The 24468-nt window shown below is 37.3% G+C and overlaps 1 protein-coding gene across 5 annotated transcripts in view; it reads left to right on the top strand.

Moving 5' to 3' along the window:
* Positions 1-24468, top strand: part of LOC106883464 (cadherin-87A) — a 227101-nt gene that overhangs the window by 80551 nt on the left and 122082 nt on the right. For all 5 annotated transcript variants that reach the window (XM_089347729.1, XM_089347732.1, XM_089347728.1 and 2 more), the window contains 4 exons: positions 1906-1992; positions 11962-12081; positions 17937-18053; positions 19592-19670. In XM_089347729.1, coding sequence (XP_089203855.1) covers positions 1906-1992; positions 11962-12081; positions 17937-18053; positions 19592-19670 — 403 coding nt within the window. The remainder of the gene's footprint in view (positions 1-1905; positions 1993-11961; positions 12082-17936; positions 18054-19591; positions 19671-24468) is intronic.

Below are 24468 nucleotides of genomic sequence, written 5' to 3'. Positions count from 1 at the left end.
TAAAAAAGCTTCAAACTGACGTCCACGACCAGTAGTTAATCTGGATGGAACTCCGAAACGGAAATCCAGTTAGAAACAAAAGCTCGAGCAACAAACAGAGTCAGCAGAAATATCTGCTATTGGAATGGCTTCTGGCCAATGGGAGAAGCGATTGACACAGGTTAAAAGATAAGAGAACCCGCGACTCACAGGCCATGGTCCAACAAGATCAATGTGGACATGGCGAAAACGGGCCTTCGTAGGAAGAAAGTGTCCATGAATGTGCCGTTGAATCTTGGACCGTTGGCATTTGGAGTGTCAGCAGGAACGTTCTCTTTCCCAGGTATATGACGAATGTTACTGGTAAATTGTGAAATAAAATCCAAGTGACGGAAAGCAAGAAGTGAGTTTGTCCGTTTTAGATGACAGGGCAAACGTAAGAGGCATGTGAACAGTATAGATAACAAAATCTCGACCTTCGAGTTGGTGCTAGAAATGACGAACCAATAGATAGACCACTAGGAGCTCACGATCAAAAGTGCTGTATCGTTGCTCAGCTGGTTGCTGTTGGTGAGAAAAGAAAACCAGAGGTCGAGTACGATCATCCACTGCATGTTGCAGCACAGCGCGAATCGCAGTGTCCGATGCATCTACAGTTAAAGAGAGAGAAGCACCAGGAACGGGATGTGCAAGCAAAGGAACAGAAATTAACTCCTTGATGGACTCAAAAGCTGTCAGTGCCTCAGCGGAGAGGATAACTTGACCGTCCTTTCTAGGGGTGTCCTTTAATAGCTTGGTGAGAGGAAGTAGCTGATCTGCACAATCGGGAACGAAACGTCTATAGAAATTGACCATCCCTAGATAATGCCTTAGCTAGCGCAAAGAAGTAGGAGGTGCGATGCGCTGAATTGCATCGACTTTAGACGAGAGAGGTTCGATGCCACTCGAGTCAATATGATGGCCGAGAAAATCAAGAGAAGATTGCCCGAACACACACTTGTCTGGATTAATGTGCACACCATAGTCGCGAAGACACTGAAAAAGCCGAGACAAGTGCCGGAGATGATTCCTATGTGTGTCGCTTGCGATGAGGATATCATCGACATAAGCGAACACAAAATCAAATCAATGGATAACTTCGTCAATAAAACGCTAGAACGTTCTAGTAGCGTTCCGCAAACCGAAACTCATGTATAAAAACTCGAAGCACCTAAAAGGGGTGGTAATAACAGTTTTCAGAACATCGGCTGGGTTAACCGGTATTTGGTGATTAGCGCGTATAAGGTCAACTTTTGAAAAAATGGTACAGCCATGAAGATGCGCCGAAAAATCCTGAAGATTTCTGATTGGATAGCGGTCAGGAACGATTACTGCATTAAGACGCCCATTGCCCCCACCCCACCGAAAATCAGTATCCCTTTTCCGCGCTAAATGAAGGGGAGATGCCCAAGGGCTGGTGGAGGGGCGTATCAGGCCAAGTTGGAGCATGTGCTCAAACTCTGCCCTAGCCGTTTTGAGATGGTCAGGTGCAAGGTGCCGAGGGCACGAAAAAACAGGCGGTCCAGTGGTGTTAATAAAATGGAGTGTCAGGTACATGGGCTTAGCAGGCTGAAAAGTAATGTCTATTAGCTCTGGAAAAGTAGACAGGAGAGAATGAAAACGTATAAAGTATAAAAGTTAATGTTTATTTAACAATAAGTATTGAAAAAGTACCCTGAAGTGATTGTGTTAAAAATGTTACAGGACCTTCTTTTTGACCTAATGTTTATATATGTATTGCTTTCATAGCAAAGGCATTTGTACTAGGGAATTGTTTTCTGAAATATGTCATCTTTATCATAGAATGAATTAATATGGAAACTAGTGAAAAAAAAAAAAAAAATTTTTGCTCAATTATGTTTTCTTAATATTTTGCTTTTTTTGCAGAATTTTACGGTAAACCATACAATACCAAATTTGGAGATAACAGCTTCTGATGCTGATGAAAATCCCACTCTAAGATATTCTTTGATAGTAAGGAAACTTTTATTTTTTGTTTTAAACCCACAAGTCATTCAATGTATTTTAACATGAAAGTAACTGAATTAACCCAATCTGTATTCTAGGCAGTTTCACTTTCCCAAGATGATTCTTAATACAATTTACTGAGACCAAGTTTATAGGTTACTGCTTGATACATAGCCTTCATAACTGATATGTAATCATAAGAAGTGCTTCATGCTTGTGTCTAGTCTAAGTTGATCTCAATGGTTTAAGTCTACTTAACAGTAGATAGTTACCATGGACACGGAGACATGGGTTGCGTTATTTACTGATGTAAACTGATGATTTTGTTTGTTGTCTGCAGTTCTGAGTTAATCTCTTCTGGTTAGCAGGCTATTTTAAATACAATGGAACTTAATCCTGAAAGAGATTTAGCTTTTACCTACATAATGTTATAGAAACAGCAATGGAACATTTGCTGTGTGGAGCCTTGAACTACAAAAATGAATGGGAATAATTTGCTCGGCCAAATTTTGATACACCTATCTCTGTCCCTCTATACTTTTTATCACTTAAATGGCACAAAACTTCACCCAATGAATACTGCTTCTCCCAGCTGAGGGGTTTTGGCTTGCAAAGTACATGGTGACCCTGTTGGTGATAGTGACATGTAAAAAAACCCAGTGCTAGTGCCATGTAAAAAGCACTGGTCCTGGTACCATGTAAAAAGCACCCAGTATGCTCTGTAATATGGTTGGCATTGGGAAGGGCATACAGCTATAGAAGTCATGTCAAAATAGACAATGGAACCTGGTGCAGCTCCTGGTCTTGTCAGCTCCTGTCAAACTATCAAACCCATGCCAGCATGGAAAACAGACTTTCAATAATGATGATGATGATATCTATGTATATGGTTCATGTGTGTGTGTGTGTGTCTACGCACACATATAATTAGCTGTAAAGTCACAAAAGAGACTGAAGGGTGAAGAGTTTAGTGCATGTCATATATCAGATTAACTTAAAAATCATGAATCCACTCTTTATACAGGGATGAATTACAATTTCTTTTGGAATGATTGATCAAAAATTGCTTTATACTTTACATTTAGACACATGCACACACTTCTATCACTTTTTCTTGCCATTCCTTGTACCTCACTAATTTTGTTCTCTTACTGAAGCAGAAAAATAATTTCCTTTCTTGTACAATTGTTACTTTTTCTTTTTCCATTTTTTCTCATTTCATCTCTCACTTCTGTACCAACACCATATCACACCAATACCCTTACACAAACTATTCACATTCCTCCTGCCTTCTTTTTACCCCTCACACTTGCACCCACTGCTACCTCCTCACTTCTATATTTTACTTGCTCACAATATAATTATTCATGCACACTAACCAACCACACATCTCCACCATCCCATGCCATTACATCCAACACTTATATTTTGCCAATATAAGAAATTATTATTAGTATAATTTTTTGATTGATAACTAGACCTTTTGGGTTACTTGTCAAATTTATGGCAACAACATGTTACAAAAGCTGTCATGAAGGTTTCTCAAAGTTTTCTTTCAATTTTATTTAGGCCTTATAAAGTAATAACAGATTTAGTTTTGTCTTATTAAGTAAGATGTTGCAGCAAATAATATTCATAACTGTCTGAAAACCAACTCCTTTAATGCACACCTCTGAGTTTCATTGTCTTAAAATATCTTATAATCTTAAAAAACATCTTTTGTATTATTTCTGTTATTCACTATTCTTATAAATGTTTATTTGTTTCAATTTCAGCCTGCTGGCCAGGTGAGTTTAATTTTGATTTAATATTTATTCTAATGTTTTCCATGATAGTGTCAAATATGCTCTTAAGATCTACTTGAAATCAGCTCTGTGGAGAAATATCAAATTTATATTTATATCCTTTGCTGAAGTTGAAATTTGCTGATGATTTTTGTTCCTCTGGCAAGATCTGTCTTGTTGGTGTTTTGTAGCTACTGTGGTAGTGATTGTGGTCAGCACCTCTGTTTTTGTTGGCATTCTTGTCTCTCGTGTAGTTGTTGTTGTTGTTGGTGTTTTCGCTGGAGACCTCTCTGCTTTCTTTTCTTGGGGTTTCTTCTCTTGTTGGTGTTGCTTCTGTAGTTGGGGTTGTTTCAGTTGTTGTGGTGTGAGTGGTGCTTGTATCAAGGGAGTAGTGGCCTCCTTCTGATTTAGTCATGGGCAGAAGGCTTTCAGGTGGTTATTTTGTCCACATTGATAGCATCTTAGCCTTCTGCCCTCAACAGTGACGTTCAGCATAGTGCCAACTATAAGGCTGAGTTGATCAGGAATTTGTTTCAAAACGTCTTGGTTTATTTGGACCATTATTTGAAATTCCTGACCAGTCCAGTTGTTTTTTCCTTATTTCTCAACTTGGATGATTCTGATTTTATCCTCCAAGTTGAGAAGGACAGCCATGACAATTCAGCAAGCATTCATTTCTGGTGGTATCTCCAGTATTTTTATCTTGGCGACACACTGTCCCAAGTATGTTGGAACTAGAACAAGTTCACTGTTTCTCAGTCGAGCTGTTGAGTGCTGTTTTGCTATGCCTTCTGTAGCAAATCTAACTTCAAGTGTGTCATATTTCTTACTCCTCATCAGATAAGTTACGTCTTTTCAAATGTGTTGCAAGCATTTTTCAACTGCTTGCTTTGTGGCAGTTTCTATACATTTGTACACTATGGCATGTTTGGTGGTGTGTTTATCAAACGCTTCTTTCGCTTTTTCTTTTTAAAATGTTTCTGTAGTCTGTGAGAGGTTCTACAGGAATATCTATAAATTCATTGCTTGGTTTTGCTATTGAAGCAAAACCATGGCTGTTTAATGCATTGCGTTGCTGTTGTTGTTGGGTATTCAATGTCTTAGAGTTAGTGGTGGTAGTGGGAGCGCTTGGATTCACAGGTGTTGCGACTCTAGTAGCATCCATTACCTGAACTTCCTTGCTCTTTTCCTCTTCTTACATTTATTTTTTTCTTTTTCCTTCTGATCCTCAATGTTGCACATGCTAGCAAGACTTTGGTCTTCCCTCTCTCTGCCTTTTAAGGCGCGGAGTGGGCAGAGAAAATTAATATTTACACTTTTTTGGCTGTCTTCCAACAACAGAAGGAGGAAGTTAAAAAGAAAGGAAGAGCAGACACTCTTCTCCAAGGCTATTTTTACAAATTCTAAAAATCGAAAAATGACAAATTAGAGATTTTAAACTGAAAATTCGCCCTAAAAGCAGAAAAGTCCCACCTAACTGCTCAGCTCAACAAGAGCCCAGTTGGCCTGGCCACAGAAATGTTGTAAACAATTTTCATATACAACAATATTATCTGTAAAAATTGCACAAAAACTTACAGCTCACAAACACATGCCCTTCCTCTTTGAAATCCATTAGCAGGGTTCCAATAATAATAATAATAATAATAATAATAATAATAATAATAATAATAATGATAATAACGACTGCAGATATTCTGCTCAATACCTCAAATTTGCTTGTCAGTTGTTTGATCTAAATTAGGTGAGCATGTCCATAGTGGCTGACAATATGTGCATCTCTGATCACAAGCGGAGTAATGGGAGAGCATCAAAACCATAATTCACCCCTGGAAACAAAGGTGTTTCTATTTGTCATCCTTAGACCACCCTTATACAGGAACTTTTGAGTGGGATGGGCTAATTGATCTGAAGAAAATTCTAACTGAGCTTCACCTGCAAGACCAAATACTGTCTGTTGTGAAATGAGGTCACCATGTTCCACACAATTGGTTGTGATGCATATGTTTGGTGTACCCTTATCAGCTGCGTAGCCATGATGGGTATATTGCTTTTTCCATATTTGTACCCCAGCATCACTTTGGCATATACTGTTCATCATCATCATCATCGCTTAACGTCTGTTTTCCATGCTGGCATGGATTGGACAGTTTGACTGAAAAGTGGTGAGCTGGGGGGTGGGGGGGCTGCACTAGATTCCAATCTGATTTTGCAAGTTTTCTACTACTGGATGCCTCTCCTAATGCCAACCACTCTGAGAGAGTAGCGGGTGCTTTTAACATGCTACCAGCAAGGGTGCCATTGACCTGACACCAGTATCAGTCACGATTATGATCTCAATTAGCTTGACAGGTCAACACAAGCACAGTATATTGCCAAGGGTCTTGGTCACCTGACACTGCCTCCATGAGGCCCAAAGCATGAATGTTGCTTTTTATATGTCACTGGCATGGGTGCCAGTCAGACGGCATTGGTATTGGCCACAACTATGATTTCATTCAGTCCAACAGGTCTTTACAAGCACAGCATATTGCCCAGTGAATGAAGGGTGCTTTTAATGGGCCACTTAAACGACATTGGCATCAGCTATGACTATGATTTCACTTGGGTCTTCTCAAGCATGGCATATCGCCAAAGATCTTGGTCATTTGTCATTGTGTCTGTGAGGCTCAACATTCGAAGATTATGATTCACTGCCTCATCCGAAGTCTTCCTGGGTATACCACTTCCACAGGTTCCCCCCATCATTAGAGTGCAACATTTCTTCACACAACTGTCCTCATCCATATACATCACATGACCGTATCAGTGCAGTCGTCTCTCTTGCACACCACACCTGATGCTTCTTATGTCCAACTTTTCTCTCATGTGTGCTTACACTGTCGTGCACGCACACTGACATTACACATCCAATGGAGTATACTAGCTTCATTTCTTTCAAGCCTATGCATGTCCTTAGCAGTCTCAGCCCATGTTTCCTTGCTGTATAGCATGGCTGTTCACACACAGGTATCATACAGTCTGCCTTTCACTCTGAGTGAGAGGTACTTTGTTACCAGGAGAGGTAGGAGCTCTCTGAATTTTGCCCTATTCTTATTCTAGCAGGCATGCTCTCAAAGCATTCACCCTTGCTATTGATTTGGTCGCCTAGGTAAAAGAAGCTATCGACTACTTCTAGTTTTCTCCCCTGGAATTTGATGGAATCTATTTTCTGTACGTTTTTGATGTTTGTTGTACCTGTGTCCCTTCAACACACAAAAACTATCTTTCCTGTTAACTTTCCTCTGATATTGTTGCACCTCTTATGTGTCCATAACTTACACCAGATATATCTTATGGAGTTCCTACTTATGCCTTTTCTACAGATCGAGCAGAGCCATCTACCTTAAGGAATTTGTGATTTGTCCACCTTCCTACTTACTAAGACTTTGGTTTTTGCTGGGTTAACTCTAAGGCCCTTTAATTCTAGACGTTGCTTCCACACCTGAAACTTTTTCTCTAGTTCTGGTAGTGATTCAGCTATAAGAGCAATGTTATCAGTATAGAGGAGCTCATAGGGGCAACCTGTCTCGAATTCCTCTGTTATCGCCTGGAGGACTATGATGAAGAAGAAGGAACTGAAGTGAACCCTTACTTGTACCCTGAATTCTTCGCTATACTCATTGCCAAACCTCTTCTTACTGATAACATCCCTGTACATGGTTTGTACAGCTCTCATCAACCACTTGTCAATCCCTAGTTTCCACATTGACCATAAGATAAGGGATCAGGGGCCCTGTCAAAGGATTTCTCCAAGACAACAATAGCCAAGTACAAAGATTTATCTTTAGCTAAGTATTTCTCCTGCAGCTGCCTCACCAGAAATATGGCACCAGCAGTGCTTTTCCCTGGCATCTCATCTGAACTAACTCTCTCCTTAATTAGTTGGGCTGTAACCCTCTCTGTAGCTTTTATCACTTGATCCAGCAGATTGATACCTCTGTAATTATTTCTATCTAAAGTGTATGGCTTGAAAGTCATAACAAGTCTAGGTGAGACAGGCTGACACTGAAGTGGCTTCGAGCCCTTCATTGTCAGTTAAAGTTCAGACAGTGTCATGTGACAACTTGCTGGAGCCTAGCAGCAGGAAGTTTAGACAGTGTCATGTGACAACTTGCTGGTGCTGCCTACTGGACCCTAGCAGCAGGAAATTTAGACAGTGTCACGTGACAACTAGCTGGGGCTGCCTGCTGGAGCCTAGCAGCAGATATAAAAAGGGGAACTTGACACGACGATCAGTCGGACGCTGACACTCGTTGATGCTGCATCGAAGAGGCCAGGGAATAGAAGAAAGAAGACATGCACCCAACACCAGAGCTGAAGACACCTCCGAAAGGAGGGGCCCCGCCACGTCAAAATGGTAGAGGAGTAGGGGCCGAAACCGGACGTGGTTCCTCCTGATGATGTCTTGAGCTAACTGGATCCTAATCCACCAAGGGAAGGTATGTCAGAAGAAAGTAATTCAACAACGCGGGTTGATGAACCGTAAGACGTGTGGCCAAAACCTCCTGGAAAATAACCATAGCGAGGGACATTCCACAGTTGAATTAGAACAGTCACAAACAGCGAAAGAAGACATGCACCCAACACCAGAGCTGAAGACACCTCCGAAAGGGGGTGGCCCCGCCACGTCAAAACGGTAGAGGAGTAGGGGCCGAAACCGGACGTGGTTCCTCCTGATGATGTCGTCAGCTAACTGGATCCTATAAAGTAGCTGTTGTGGTAGCAAACCACGAAACATGGTTGAAATTCCTCTTCCTTTACCTTTGTAGCAGTTGACTATGGTGCTGCTACACTAGTTGTTGCGTATGACTCCTTTGTGTATCACCTGATTAACTATGTGGGTGACTAGACTATAGCCTACACTGTCAAATATTTTGAGCATTTCAGCAGTGATTCCTGAGGGGCTGAGGGGTTTCCCTGTCTTCATATCCTTCATTGTTTTATCTACCAAGGTACTGTCAATTCAGATAGCTGGTCCCTCAGTTGGATCAACATTTGGCAAATAACAGCAACAACAAGAATACGTTGAGTAGCTGTGTCTCATGGGCAGGATGAGCTTACTAGTCTTGGTTGATAATTGTCCTAGATGTGGTATCTTCAACAAAATTATCCTTTGATAGGAACAGATAAAATGCATAACTAAACAAAAAAATACAAAAAATTCGCAATGTCTATAGACGAAAACACACACCAGATCAGTGGTCAATTGAATCGACAAGGGCTGTATCCTGCAAGGAGGAATCAGCCTGGGGTTAAAAAGTTTGCATCTAAAACAAGTTCTTCTCCAAATATGGACTTGAATAGTCACTGATTATGATTCATCTCAATTGAATCCTTTCAAGTTCAGATACACTAGGAAGACAAAGATCTGAATGTTACAAATGGACCTGAGAAACATATAAAGAAGTGATATATACATTCCATCGCTCATTGGGCAAAACATCTGAATTAAAATACATGGTAAATTCTTTTAAGGTATGGAGAGAAAGAAATCTAGACATTAGACCAAACATGGATGAACACAAACTTACAAATATAAGAAGAGACATTCTTAGAAACAAATGACTAACAGATGCAGAATTAAATGAAATCAAGAGGAAAGTTGGAAAGATTTGAGAAAATAAACACAAAGGTAGGGTGAATATGAATACATGGCAGTAAAGAAACCTTAAAACTTAGTGACCAAGTTGTCAATGGAAGAAATTGCACAAAAAAAAAAAAAATGAAAATATCAGAAATATCACAGAGCAAGTTTAAGTTGAAAGATATTTTAACAATATGGATGAAGATACTTTTCCCTCATGAGCTTTAAGATTGGATAGAACCCTAACCCTAATCCTAGCCCTAACCCTAAATGTAACCCTAACCCCAGCAAGAAATTTCTCAATGAACTTGGAAAAGTAAAAAAACAATAGTATGAATGAAAGAGTCATTGCAAAAGCTGACAAGCAATCCTAACAATCCCAAGACACATAAGAATTGGAAATCAGGCAGTTGAAGCAATAATTGAAAAGATGGAGCCTGATGTATCAGAACTGAATGAAGTTATATATGCCACAGTAATGGTAACAGAAAGGAAATGTGTGTCAATGAAAAGGCAAAAAAGGATAAAACACTCACAAAAAACAAAAAAATCCCGCCCAGGAAGATAAAAGTTGAGAAAAAATTGAAATGATGAGTGGAGAAATATTGATCTTGAATTAAATATGTGTTGGGAGATCTGTCAAGTCAAGATAAGGATGGAGTGTGATTAAGAAATACAAAGCAACTTCAAAACATGATTCTCTATCAACCAAAGAGACCCTGAAACAGAAAGTACAGTTGAAAGCTCAAAGAATCAGATTTGGTAAATGAAAGAAATTTTACAGGCAAAAGTTGTTTATGTTAGATGCAAAAGACGTTTTTACATGGAAATTGAGATACAGACAATTCAGATAAAGGAACCTCTTTCAATTCGTGAGATTGATGAATTTTGGAACACAATATGGAGTACAGAAAATTCCCATAATGAGAATGAGGAATGGATAAAGAACATAGTAGAAATGGTCAATAATTTAGAGAGGTAGACTTGGAAAGACATAACTATAGAAGAACTTGTCTTAGCACTATAAAAAGCCAACAAATGGAAATCTCTTGTCATTAGAAAGTGCCAAGCTTCCAGTTATCTTTTCTAACTACTTCCCATGATATACAGCTAAAATTTTATAATGAAATTTTGCACAACTCTGAATAAACTCCTGATTGGTTTGTACAAGTTGTAACATATGTCTTGCCAAAATCAACAGAAACAAATATTCTCAGAAATGATCATCCCATCACCTGCTTCTCCACTTCATACAAAATGCTCACCTCAATTTTGACTGAAACAATGTATAAATTTATGAACAAAATTCATCATGTCCCTATTGAGTAGAAAGGTTGCCACTGTGGGTCTTATAGCTGTGAAGACCAACTTTCAAATCAAACTATCATAACAAGAACAGAAGTTTGAGAACTGCTTGGATTTATTATTAAAAAATGCATTTGATAGTGTCCCCCATTCATGAATTTTGAAAACTTTGGGTGTTCTGAGGATTTTCCCATTAATATCAAACTCCTGAAATACAATATGTCTATATAGAATACACATCTAACTTTGTCATACACTACAACTATTAATATAAATTCCAGCAGCATAAGCATTAACTGTAGTATTTTTCAGGGTAATTCTTTGTCTCTTTTTATATTTTGAATTGCACTCAAACCTCTAATACTAGATCTCAACAAAAAATGGCTACAAAATAGATGGCAAAACCTACAAACCATCTGTCTTTTGTGGGTGATTTGAAACTGCGTGCCAAAAATGACAAAGCAACATACCAGAAACTGCAGAAACTTGTAATGAAACTTGGAACTGTAAAATATGTGGAAGTTGTAAAGAAATAATTAGTTCAGTCTATGGCAAAAGGGAATATGTGCATGCTTGACAGTTGGAGCTTTCATACATTTGACACTATGTCATTATTGTGAAATCATTGAATGAAAGGGGTGGTACAAATATACATTACAAAAGGATTCTACAGAAGGTGAAAGTGACTGTACATATGGATTTACACAAGCAATGGCATTAAGTTAAATCACTCTGATATTGTTAAATAACCCCAAGAAAGAAGAAAAACAAAAAAAATCACTATCCAAGTATGAAGACATACAAGAAGAGATGTCTATAAGTATAATGCTATGATTGAAAACAGAAACAATCCCCATAATAACAGCAACCTTCAGATGATACAAAGATTTGTTTGATCAGACAGACATTGGTTATGCATAATAAATGCATTTCTCTTTCTCTCTCTCTCTCTCTCTCTCTCTCTCTCTCTCTTACACACACACACACACACCCGCTCATGCAGTATACAGAAATCTTACTACTTTGTACCGCATACATATTATATGGAACACTCAATGCAATGTAAGACAAATATTAAACAAATCATTGCATGTAATTTAGGAAACTAGGACTGTAGTTGATTGTGCCTTGAAAGCAAATTAAAAAAGACTACTGAAATATTAATAATGATTAACAAGTAAATACACATTATTAAACAAATAAGTAAAAAAAATAAGTAAAAACAAATAATGAAACTTAAACATTTTTTTTTACTTGTAGAATTCAAAAGGAATTGAAGACTACATGAAAATTAAAGATGAATATAAAGGTATCATCACAGTAGTAAAAGCACTGGACTACGAAACAAGAAACTTTTTTGAATATACAGTACAAGTATCTGTAAGTATTTAAACTTAAATTATCTTTTCTTGGGTTTCCATTCTTATTGAAATGAAATGGTAACGGTATAATATATATACACATTCATACACACATGCCAAATCTGTAGTAACTTCTTAAGTTTTCTATTTTATGGTTTGAAGTTGAAATTTTGTGGACCAGCCCACTCAATGGAATATTGATGTTAAGAAGGGCATACAACCATAAAAAACCATGCCAAAACAGACACAGAAGCATGGCACAGGCTCCTGCCTCACCAGTTCCGGTCAAACTGTCCAGCCCATGCCAGCATGGTAAGAGGACATTAAACAATGTCTGTCTGGTCAAACAAATCAGTTCCTTTCTCTTTATTCTTTCTGCATGCACCAAAAGTATATGAATTTCGATGAGAAGCTCAACCCTCACATATTTTCAAAGAAAATAATTTTGCAGTTTCTTTAACAACAAATAGTTTGGACATGCTTTGCTGATGACAGCAAAGATATCGAGAAAAAGGGAAATATGAACTCACTCCCATACATTTACACAAACACATACATATACAAACATACATATATCATCATCATCATTGTTGTCATCGTTGTCATCGTCATCATCATCATCATTTAATGTTCATTTTATATACTGATATAGGCTGGACAGTTTGACAGTAAGTTCCAGTGTCAACTTTGGCATAATTTCTATGGCTGGATGCCCTTCTTAGTGTCACTCACTTTACAGTGTGTATTGAGTGCTTTTTTTTTTATAACACAACCAATGGTGAAGCTGAAAGTAACTTGCAAGACAAAAAAGAAAAGAAAGAAAATGTCTCCTCGACTGAGTGGACATGTATTTGAGAAATGGATAGGTGACTTTATGGCTGGTATTGGAGGCAGAAGTATGATAGTGGGACAAGCAGAGGTATCTTGCTATAGAAGAGATACATGGCTACCCTATATTACATGAGGGTGAGGGATAGTAGCTGGGAGATAAAGATGGTGGGGATGAGTGCCAGAGTGTACTCTCAAGATACAAGAAGGTAAATATGAAGGAGAAAATAGGTAGTCGATCAGGAGAGAAGAGGATCAGAAGGGTAATTTCATAAGAGTATGAGAGAATATTGACAGATAGGGATGGGGCTGTAGTTGGCTGTAATGAGTGATGAACAAGGGTGGAGGTGTGGTTGATGGTAAATATCAGTATTGAAGTGGGAGAGTGAGAGAAATAGAAGTGACTCAGAAAGGAAGAGTGACAAGGAGCAGCATAGGAGGTGTGGAGAGTAGCAGTATCAGAAATAGGTGGACAAAACAGAAGTAATAAGATGTGCAAATTTTGAAATTGGATGGGGATGGGAGGCAAGTGACAGTCGTAGAGATGGAGGTCAGAGGTGCATGAGAGAGGCTAAAGTGAGTGGGTAGACAGAAGTGATTAGGGATTTGGGGCTGTCATCAATAGCAGATATGAGTGGGGTTGAAAAAGATGAGGGAAATCAGAGGTGGGGAAGAAAAAGTTGATGGCAATGAAAAAGGGTTGATCAGTGGAAATTACACATTGACAGGAATGATAATGAAAATGATGGCTGGAGTTTAAAAAGAAGTGGTTCCAGGGGAAGAAGGAGGTAACTAACAGAGTAAAAGGAGGATGAAATATGTGCTGATTCTGCTCTCAAATGATTATAGCACTACGTAGTGTCATAGAAGAGTGAGGGGAAAATGGATGCAAGAAAGATTAGAAGTAAGGGAATGCTTGATGTGGGTAGATTGGTTGCAGGGCCTAACATATACAGACATAATGCTTTTAGCATTTCATTTTCACCATGATACACAGTTCTTGAATACAATGAACTGATGTTCATCTTGGTCCTTTCTCATCTGTTCTGTGAGGCTCAGTATCTTGAGATCAGGCTTTGCTACTTTATTCCACATCTTCTTGGGTTTCCTTCTTTTACTATTTCCATCCATTTTAAGTAATTGGCACTTCTTTATACAGCTGTCTTCATCTATATCCATCACATGACCAAACTATCACAGTCTTGTTTCTTCTATGCTACTTCTGTGCCCTTCATGTTTATTTCCCCTGTGCATATTCCATATACAAAGACTACTTTTTCTAGGAATTACTGCTGAAATTCTTAAAAACTGCTCAGGATACAAGTGTGGTTAATTAGATTTTACAGGAAGGTGTCATAGTCAATTGTTTCAAAGGTAAATGAGATGCCTTTATATGTAAGGGTGGCGAGCTGGCAGAATCATTAGTGCGTCGGGTGAAATGCTTATCGGTATTTCGTCTGCCGTTCTGAGTTCTGAGTTCAAATTCTGCCGAGGTCGACTTTGCCTTTCATCCTTTCAGGGTCGATTAAATAAGTACCAGTTACGCACTGGGGTCGATGTAATTGACATAATCCCTTTGTCTGTCCTTGTTTGTCCCCTCTATGTTTAGCCCTCTGTGGGCAATAAAGAAATATTTATGTGTATGAATGGTGGGGGGGTTTAGATTTGTAAGTAGGTATGTATGTACGTAGGTGGGTAATTCAATAAATAACTCTAGTCTAACAAAAGCTAAATGTACTTTAATAAAAATTCCTGCACATGTTCTCTCTCAATAAGCTTTTTTATAAGATTATTCTATGGACCTGCCTTCAGCTTTGATGACTGTTTCAATGTTAGACTCAGATTTTTGGCATATCTACACTTAATGGGCATTTTTTTTTGGACATCACCTGGACAATGGCAGTGTTCAGTGAAGCTGTGATATTTTGAGGATATTGATTAGTGTCCCTTACAACAATAACCCAAATGTAATCAATGGGATTTAAATCTAGTGATTGTGTATGTCACAAGTTTGGTGTCAAATTAGTGTAAAGATTGTCTGGCATTAATTCTTGGATTTTGTGAGAACGTGCTGAGTCTTGTTGAAACATGTATGGCCTTTAACTGCATGCTTCATCTATCCAAGGCCAAACAAATGTATCCAGCAGCATTAATTCTAATACCTTGTTGAAAGATGTGAAGTTGCATGACATGACTTTCATTTCTCACCACTCCTAAAACTGTCATAGTTGCTAGAAACTTAGTGTTCATCACTCAATGAATAACAGAAGGATCTGCACATACTGAAGTTTTTCTCATCAAAGAAAGACAAAGCATGCTATGTTTGTGAGGGTTTTAACCTTGTTAAGTAACCAATTGGCATAGATCAAATGGTTTTCCTGTGTCTTTGCTGACATAAATCAGCCTCTCCTCAGTACATATGACTTGTATTAAATGTCTTTGTGGACCACGATTTTGATAATCCATTCCAACACCTATGGTTCTTTGGTGGTGACCCTCATTAATTTTTTTCAGAATTATCAATAATGTTTTGAGCCTGTTGGTTGAACTATGGTGTCCTTATTACGTCTGAACATTAAGAATATTTTTTTTTCCTCTTTGATACAATCGAAACATTCTGCCAGTCTTTCAATTCAATTTGAACTTTGTGTTCGAAAAAGGGTTGAAAAGATATCTGATATCAGAGAGTTGTTAAATATGAGGGAAATCAGAGGGGTGAGAGAGATAACTGATGATACTGATGATAGTGAGAATGAGAGCTGGAGTTTAAAAAGAAGTGGTCCCATGGGAAGAAAGAGGTAACTAGTAGAGCAAAAGGAGGATGAAATATGTGCTGATTCTGCTCTCAGATGATTACGGCACTGAGTAGTGCCACAGTTAGAAAAGTGATGGGAGGATCTTGCAACATTTAGACAGTTGGCAGCTTCTAAATCACTTTATTCCACACAATGAATGCATGTCTTTTCATTTCTTGTGTTAGTATGATATTTGCTATGATGGATCAGGAAAAAACAACCTTTTTAACTGCTTTGAAGAAAATAATATACTGATAAGTAAATTTTCTGAAATACCCACCTTACTCTTATATACTGCTCTAATTATTGTAAGCACATAGAATGAAATTAACCTCATAACTTGAAGCAATCTAATGCTAATACACCATGATATTTGCCTCAATGCAGCAGATGAACTACTGACTTCCTTGAAGTGAAGATTAGAAAGATATACATCTGGAAGAACCACAAAGGGCTTGCACCGAACTTTGGCATTGAAAACATTGTGCACTAGTGGCTCTGTAAAGGCCACTAGTGCACAATGCCAAATGTTCAACCTTTGCTATGTAAAGTTTGAAGCATATAGTGCATTGTTTAGGTTTCAAAGGTCCATTGCCCTCTAAATTTTTGCCAAAAAGCTTGAGAGATCTACAGGGGTTGGACAAAATTATGGAAACACCTTAAAATTTCAAACAAATTTATCTTAATATGGGGTAGGACCACCTTTGGTAGTAACTACAGCTTGAATTCTATGAGGTATTTACTCATACAAAGTTTGAATTGTTTCCAAAGGAATTTTTGTCCATTCTTCAGCTAAAGCAGTTTCCAGATTTTGAAGTGATGATAGTGGAGGATATCGACTGCTTACTTGTTTTTCTAAAATGCACCATAAATGTTCAATAATACTTAGATCAGGGAGACTGTGGTGGCCAGATAAGATGTTCAACTTCAATAGAATGTTTCTCATGCCATTCAGTAAGAACTTTAGCTGTGTGAATTGGTGCATTATCATACTGAAAGATTGTGTTTCCCTCCGGAAACAGTTTTGCAACCATAAGGATAAATTTGGTCAGATAAAATGCTTACTCTTGGCTATTAATTCTGCCATGAAGTGAAACAATTTGACTGGCAGATTTCCAAAATATAGCCCCACCCCCAGATGATCACAGATCCTCCTCAATGTTTAACAGTTGGAAGAAGGCAGTCTGTGTCAAATGCTTCTTTTGTCTGTCTCTACATGTATACTCAGCTGGTGGTTGGAAATGAGGTAAAGATGACTCATCCAAGAAAATAACATTCTTCCACTGCTCAAGGGACCAATTCTGTAGGTTTTTACTCAAATCTGAATGCTTTGCAATGTTTTCTTGAAAGTAGTGGTTTTCTGATTGCAGACCTCCCATAAAATCTGGCTTTGTGCACCTTCTGAGAAACAGTTTTTGTGGAAATTGGGTTCTCGAGATGGTCATTAAGCTCTGCAGTAATTTTGGGAGCTGTACTTTTGCAATCCTTGCTATCAATTCGCAATGGCAGTGTCCCAGTATGTACACACCTTACAGGCAGAATAAGTCCGAGAGTAAAAGAGGAAGTGTGTAAATATGTATGTATGTATTTGGATATATCATCATCACTATCACCATCATTTAACATCCAACTTTTATGCCAAGAATGGGTTGAATAGTTTGACAGGATCTGACAAGCCATAGGACTATTGTTTCTATGGCTGGATGTATGTATATGTACTGTTGTGTCTGGGGAGAGTCATTCTCTTTTGGTGCCTTATAATTTAACATACTCACTGGTAAAATTTCTACTTATTTCTTTTTTTTATTTTTATAAAATTTTCATTGCGTCTTGCAACCTTTTCAATATTTTAGAAAAATAAAAAAGAAATGAGTGGAAATTTTACCGGTGAGTGTGTTAAATTATAAGGCACTAAAAGAGGATGACTCTCCCCAAACACAACAGAATATGCTTCAACACACGAACTCACATAAAGAATCTTGCAAATCAAATCCAAAAGCGAAATATATATATGTAAATATATATTTAAATCAACTCATACACATTATTATTTTAGCATCCATTGTTCCATACTGCTCTGTTGTACAGTTTATCATATCACCATTCATTTTAGTATCCTTTGTTTCCTCACCTGAGATGTGAAACATACTAAAATGAATGTTAGATAAAATAGAAATGTAATATTGTGTACATAAATTATATTCTACAAGGAATTGAAGATAAAATAAAATAATTTCAAACTTAATTTCAGGATGGAAACCTTACAGGAAATGCTTCTGTATGGATCCAAGTTGAGGATGTTCAAGACATGCCACCAGCATTTACAAGTTCCAGCTTTGTTAAGAAAATCAAGGAAAATTCAAAGAAGGTCATACATTACATTTCCAGTTCAGTTTTTATTGTTAGTTTTGGTGAAAAATAATCACAAAAAATTTTTTAAATTATATATGCGTATTTAATTGTTCTGTATGTATGTCTGTGTGTTTGTATATTATGTATACATACCCACACGATCATTTGATGTTCGCTTTTCCATGCTTGCATCAGTTGGATGAAATTTATGGAGGTAGATTTTTTACAGCCAGATACCCTTCCTGATACCAACCTTCACCTGTTTCCAAGTGAGGTGATATTCCCTGTGGCCAGACATGTATTTCTGCCAAAGACTGGAAACAACTACATGGCTTGTATGATGGTGTTGATCATTTACAATCTTCATGTGATGTCAGGACAAGGGTACACACACACATACATACACATGAAGATACATCACACACACACACACACACACACACACACACACGTACACACATGAAGATACATCATATATTGATAAAATACAGTTTGGCTTCATGCATGGAAATGCTTCCAGTGATGCAAACTTCCTAGTGAGGCAACTACAGAAGAAAGATTTGGTTAAGAGTAAACTATTCCTGGTGTTTTCTCACATGGAGAAGGCATTTGATAAGGTACCATATTCAATAATTTACTGATCACTAAGGAAATAAGGTCCAGGTGAATGACCTGTGACAGCTGTACAAGCTCCATACAAAGATGCTTTGAATAAAGCCACTTCACTGTCTCCTTTACCCTCACTAACTTCACTACGGTTTCTATGCCTCCCAAATGCCCTTATCTTCCTCACTCTCTCACCTACTTGCATGGCCCATTCACACCTCTCTTACCTTCAATGACTCTGGATTTCTCTACCTTTGTGTATTACTTCCTTCCTGTTCCCTTTCCCTCACACTTGTCCATTGCCCTAGACCTCCAACCCCTTACATATAATGGGAAAAGGATATGATGCATAAAATAGTCACTCATTTTCCCATAGCACAGGAATATTTCAAAATGTTCTCTCTCTGCGCACTTGCTGAGGAAAACACTGGCACATTAGCATTGATTTGAACGAAACTTATATTAATGAAAATATTCTTCTTTGCTCTTTTTAAAGCCTAGGATCTTTATCCCTATTGAAAAGAAACCCATATAAAATCACATATATTGCTAATGATGCTTTTTTTTGGTTTAGCCTCCAGTTATCTCCAGTTCAACAGACCAATGAGCAAAGCCATGACCATTCCATCATAACTTCAGAAATAGTATAACTTGGACTAGTTTATCTAATGTGTCCTTCCATTTGATTTTTTTTATAAGATGTTAGTGAGAAACTTGAAGGTGATTAGGTTGTTCTTTCTTGCAGGCCGAATGACAAGGTTGAGTCTCTCTTTTTTGCTGATATACTGCTTTGATTTTAGGAAAGGCATGAATTTAACAATTTTTTATTTTTCCTTTGTAACATTTTGCACCTTCACAAAAACTCAAAGGAAACCACTGTTATAGTCTTTTCATACATTTTGAAATTATTTTTGTTCTTTAATCACTTCAGTTATTTTTATTTCACAGGGAACTCTCATCACTAAAGTGACAGCTGAAGATCAAGACAGAGGCGTACCGAATTGTATTGGTTATAAAATTATTAAAGGTATAACTTCTAAGATATATTTTAAGTAAGAATCTCATCAGGGTAATATTTGACAAAAGTAACATTTGGGGAGTTTTAAATTCTAGAATAGACTGAATTAAATATGTTTATGTTTGTAAGTGTGATCGTCAATAGTTTCATTTTAAATCAATTTTTAAAAAAAAGTATAATAAAAACAAAAAGAAAATAAAATAAGAAAGAAAATAAAATAAGAAAGAAATAAATAAACTAATGTAACAGTCATAAAATCTGTGTGTACTTTTAAGAATATTAATCTGAATATATTTCTGTGCATTATTTTTTAAAATAGAAATCAAAGTCTTAGTAGGTAAGATGGCTGTCAAATCACAACCCACTTCAGGTAGATGGCCTTGCTTGATTTGTAGAAAAGGTGTGGGTAGAAACTTCATACGATGTACCTGATGTAAGCTATGCACACATAAAAGGTGCAACAATTTCAAAGGAAGGTTGACCTGAAAAATAGTTTTTGTGTGACAGATGCACTGGGGCAATAAACACTGAAGATGTACAGAAAACAAATTCCATCACATGCCAAGGGGAGAAACTAGAAGTAGTTAATAGCTTCTGCTACCTGGGTGATGAAGCCTGTAGTGGGGATGGTTGCTCTGAGAGTGTAGCAACTAGAGTAAGAATAGCCTGGGCAAAGTGCAGGAAGCTCCTACCTCTGCTGGCAACTAAGGGCCTCTCACTCAGAGTGAAAAGTAGAGTATATGATGCATGTGTGTGAACTATCATGCTACATGGCAATATGGGCCATGAATGCTGAGGACATGCGTAGGCTTGAAAGAAATGAAGCTAGTATGATCTGTTGGATGTGTAATGTCAGTGTGCATACATGACAGAGTATAAGCGCCCTGAGAGAAAAGTTTGGGATAAGAAGCATCAAATGTGGTGTGCAAGAGAGGTGACTGCACTGGTATGGCCATGTGTTACATATGAATGAAGACAGCTGTATAAGGAAGTGCCACTCCTTAACTGTAGAAAGAACCTGTGGAAGAGGTTGACCCAGGAAGACATATGGGATGAGGTGGTGAAGCATGACATTCGAACATTGGGCTTCACAGAGACAATGACAGGAGACTGGGACCTTTGGAAATATACTGTGATTGAGAAGACCAGCAACTAAAATGAGATTGAAGCCACACATATCCGGCCCTTTTAAGAATACACCTGATGCATTAGGCGATATGATATGCTTGAGAAGATCTGTTGAATCAAGTAAAACCAATATCGTAGCTGGGGCCAGTGCCCCCTGACTGGCTCCTGAGCTGGTGACACATAAAAAGCACCATCCAAATGTGGTCAATGACAGGTCTGCCTGACTGGCTCCCATGCCAGTGGTACGTAAAAGCACCAACTGAATGTGGTTAATGCCAGTACCCCCAGACTGGCTCCTGTGCTGGTGGCATGTAAAAAGCACCAACTGATCATGGCTGATGCCAGTACCCCTTGACTGGCTCTTGTGCCGGTGGCATGTAAAAAGCACCATCCGAATGTGACCAATGCCAGGCCCACCTGACTGGCTCCTGCACTGGTAGCATGTAAAAAGCACCCACTACACTCTTGGAGTGGTTGGTGTTAGGAAGGGCATCCAGCTGTAAAAACATTACCAGATCAGATTGGATCCTGATGCAGCCACTGGCTCTCCAGACCTCAGTCAAACTGTCCCACCTATGCCAGCATAGAAAATGGACGTTAAACGATGATGATGATGATGATGATGAAACAATATGGCAAAATAGCAAATATCTCCTTTTATTCTTCCATACTATTAGGAAAAATACATGTTATTCAGAAAAATACTTTAATCTTACAAGTAGTATAAAACAAAACAATACACTATTAATCTATGGCTAAACAGCAAAATAATTTATTTAAAATCCTTTATCCTCACCAGGCCATTACTAAATAATATTATAAATTACACTGTATTCATTATTCATTAATTACCCATACTAAAAATCCAATAAAAAATTTTAAATTATGTAGTTTTTTAAGAAAATAGCTTTTGAAAAAATAAAACCATAAATACATATTATCATAACATAATTATATATTAGAAAAATTAGTATCTTTAAATCTCACTACGAGAGATATTCAGCAACAGTACTTTGGAGTAAAGATTTTTGCCAACATAACATGGCAGTCCTGGTTTAGGACGAATGTTGCTGTAATTTAGACCCAGGAGACACCGTCTCCAGCTGGGTATATACGATCTGTGTCCTTATATTTTTGAACAAGGGAATCTAGCATCCCCTACTCAGCTCAAAACCAGGACTGCCATGTTATGTTGGCAAAGATCTTTACTCCAAAGTACTATTGCTGAATATCTCTCATTATGAGATTTAAAAATAGTAATTTTTCTAATTTATAGATCAGTGACAAGTTGTCATTTTGAAAACTATATTTTTCGAACGGGAATTTGCCAACACCACCTCTAGCCAAACAATTATGTTGTGCTGATGAAGAGAAATAACCCGGAAATCGCGATACACAGATATTGTTTTGAGCTGAGTGGGGGTGCTATATTCCCTTGTTCAAAAATGTAAGAACACAGATCATGTTGTATAGCCAGCTGGAGACATTGTCTCCTGGGGCTAAATTACAGCAACATTCGTCCTAAACCAGGACTGCCATGTTATGTTGGCAAAAGTCTTTACTAATTATACATTATTATAATAGAAATTTACTAAAAGCATTTTAAAGAATCCTTTAATTAACTAGTTATTAAAAAATTTATTTATCATAAACACGCTGATACTAAACAATTTTATAAAATATATCATAGTATTTATTGTTTATTATCTAATTTATTACTAATTTATACATAGAATAAATAAATAAATATAAATATATAAATGATCAAAAATTTACTCAGTTTTTCAGATATATATATATATATATATATATATCAAAATAAGTAACAGGATATCAAGAAGTGATGCAGTACAACTGTTTCAAGCAACTCCATTTAATTGAACGATGCAATCATTACATCAATTTAAATGCAGTGCTATCATCAGCTGCACAAATAAATAGAATTTTAACCAGTTGGACACATTAATATAATTTTTCTAAAATACTTTAACTGACCAAGAAGATGGAAGAAATCCATGTTGTCACTATTGTAGCTCAGAATAGACTACACTTCCAAGAATGGCATGAAGCCCACTGGAGTCATAGCTTGTAAAGGATTGTGGTTCATTACTAATTTATTTGTCTTTTTATCAACTACTAAATCTAAGACTAGAGGACTGTGTCTGTTTAGAATGAAGCACAAGAGTGAGTTGACAGCTCATGGCTAGGTATGGTCATGAATATTGTCATATGTATCCCTTTTCCTCAGGGAGGGAAGAAGACATTAAGAGTAGTAAACTGGATATAGAATAACTGTCTACAAAAGGAGGCTGGGTAGGAGAAGACTAAATCATGATGTTAATTACCAGTTGAAGGGGCAAGACACTAATAAAACCGAGAATATTAATACAGAGTAAATTTTATCTTGGGGTACTATGGGTGATTTTTATAAACAATATTGTTATGGTGTATAAAAATAAAATTCAAAATTATCAAAAATGATATCATAACCAAAATAGATAAAATGTGTGTATATATATCAATTACCAACATTAAAAAGGAAAGATTACATAGAATCAGTTTAATATTCATTCATGCACTTAATTAATTATTTATTAGGTGGTTTCTATAAAGACTGCTCATGGCATTTACTTAGGGAATACTGGAAAGATAAACATGCTATCTATATATTAGTTATAAGCTGAGAATCAGAAAAAATAAAGATGTGTACAGATACACACACATATTTATATATGTGCACACATGCACATGGTGCCATGTAAAAACACCCAACACACTTTGTAAGGTGGTTGGCATTAGGAAAGGCATCCAGCCATAAAAGCAATGCAAAATCAGACTGGAATCTAGTGCAGTTCCCCAGGTTGCCAGATCTGGTCAAACCATTCAATCCATGCCAGTATTGACAACGGATATTAAATGATTATTATGATGAGGATATAAATATATATGATTCAGAATTATACAAAAAACAAAAGACAAAGACAAGTGAGGAAATGACAAACATAGTGTATTAGTTTGCTGTTCAGGAAAAATGGAAGTTTTTGAAGTTTTGAGACTATGCACTTCTAAAGAAAAGAATAAAGAAAAAAAAAACAAATGGAGAGAAAAAAAGATTTAACAATTATGTGTGTGTGTGTGTGTGTGGTGAAGGTGCATGGCCTAGTGGTTGGACTCATGATCACTAGATCAAGGGTTCAATTCCCAGACTGGGTGGTACATTGTGTTCTTGAACAAAACACTTCATTTCACATTGCTTCAGTCCCCCTTTTGATCAAGAGGATATGTTGGCCTGCTCACCTAGCCAAGAGTGTGGTCTCATTTGATAGCTAAGACAATGCAAAAGTGCATTGTGACTGGTGATGTGTAGCAGCATCTGATGTCTGGTTGATGTGATATATATATATATATATATATATATATGTGTGTGTGTGTGTGTGTGTGTGTGTGTGTGTGTATAGTTGAAATTTACAAGCAGGTGTATTAGTTTGACACTCGGGAAGGTGAGAAAGTCGTTTTACGTTTCAAGCCCATGCTCTTCAACAGAAAGGAACATGAAGAAATAAACAGAGAGAGAATAAAAACAAAATTTTGGAGTTAGCGGTCAATCAGATATGTATAAACTATAAACAAGAAAATGGAAAGAATTTTCATACAGATGTTTTTATCTAAAGACATACAA

Source organism: Octopus bimaculoides, chromosome 2 (genome assembly GCF_046866305.1).
Source record: "Octopus bimaculoides isolate indiv1 chromosome 2, ASM4686630v1, whole genome shotgun sequence".
Taxonomy (NCBI): domain Eukaryota; kingdom Metazoa; phylum Mollusca; class Cephalopoda; order Octopoda; family Octopodidae; genus Octopus; species Octopus bimaculoides.
Note: the sequence above shows the minus strand (reverse complement) of the source record. Positions and strands in the feature narration are given on the sequence as shown.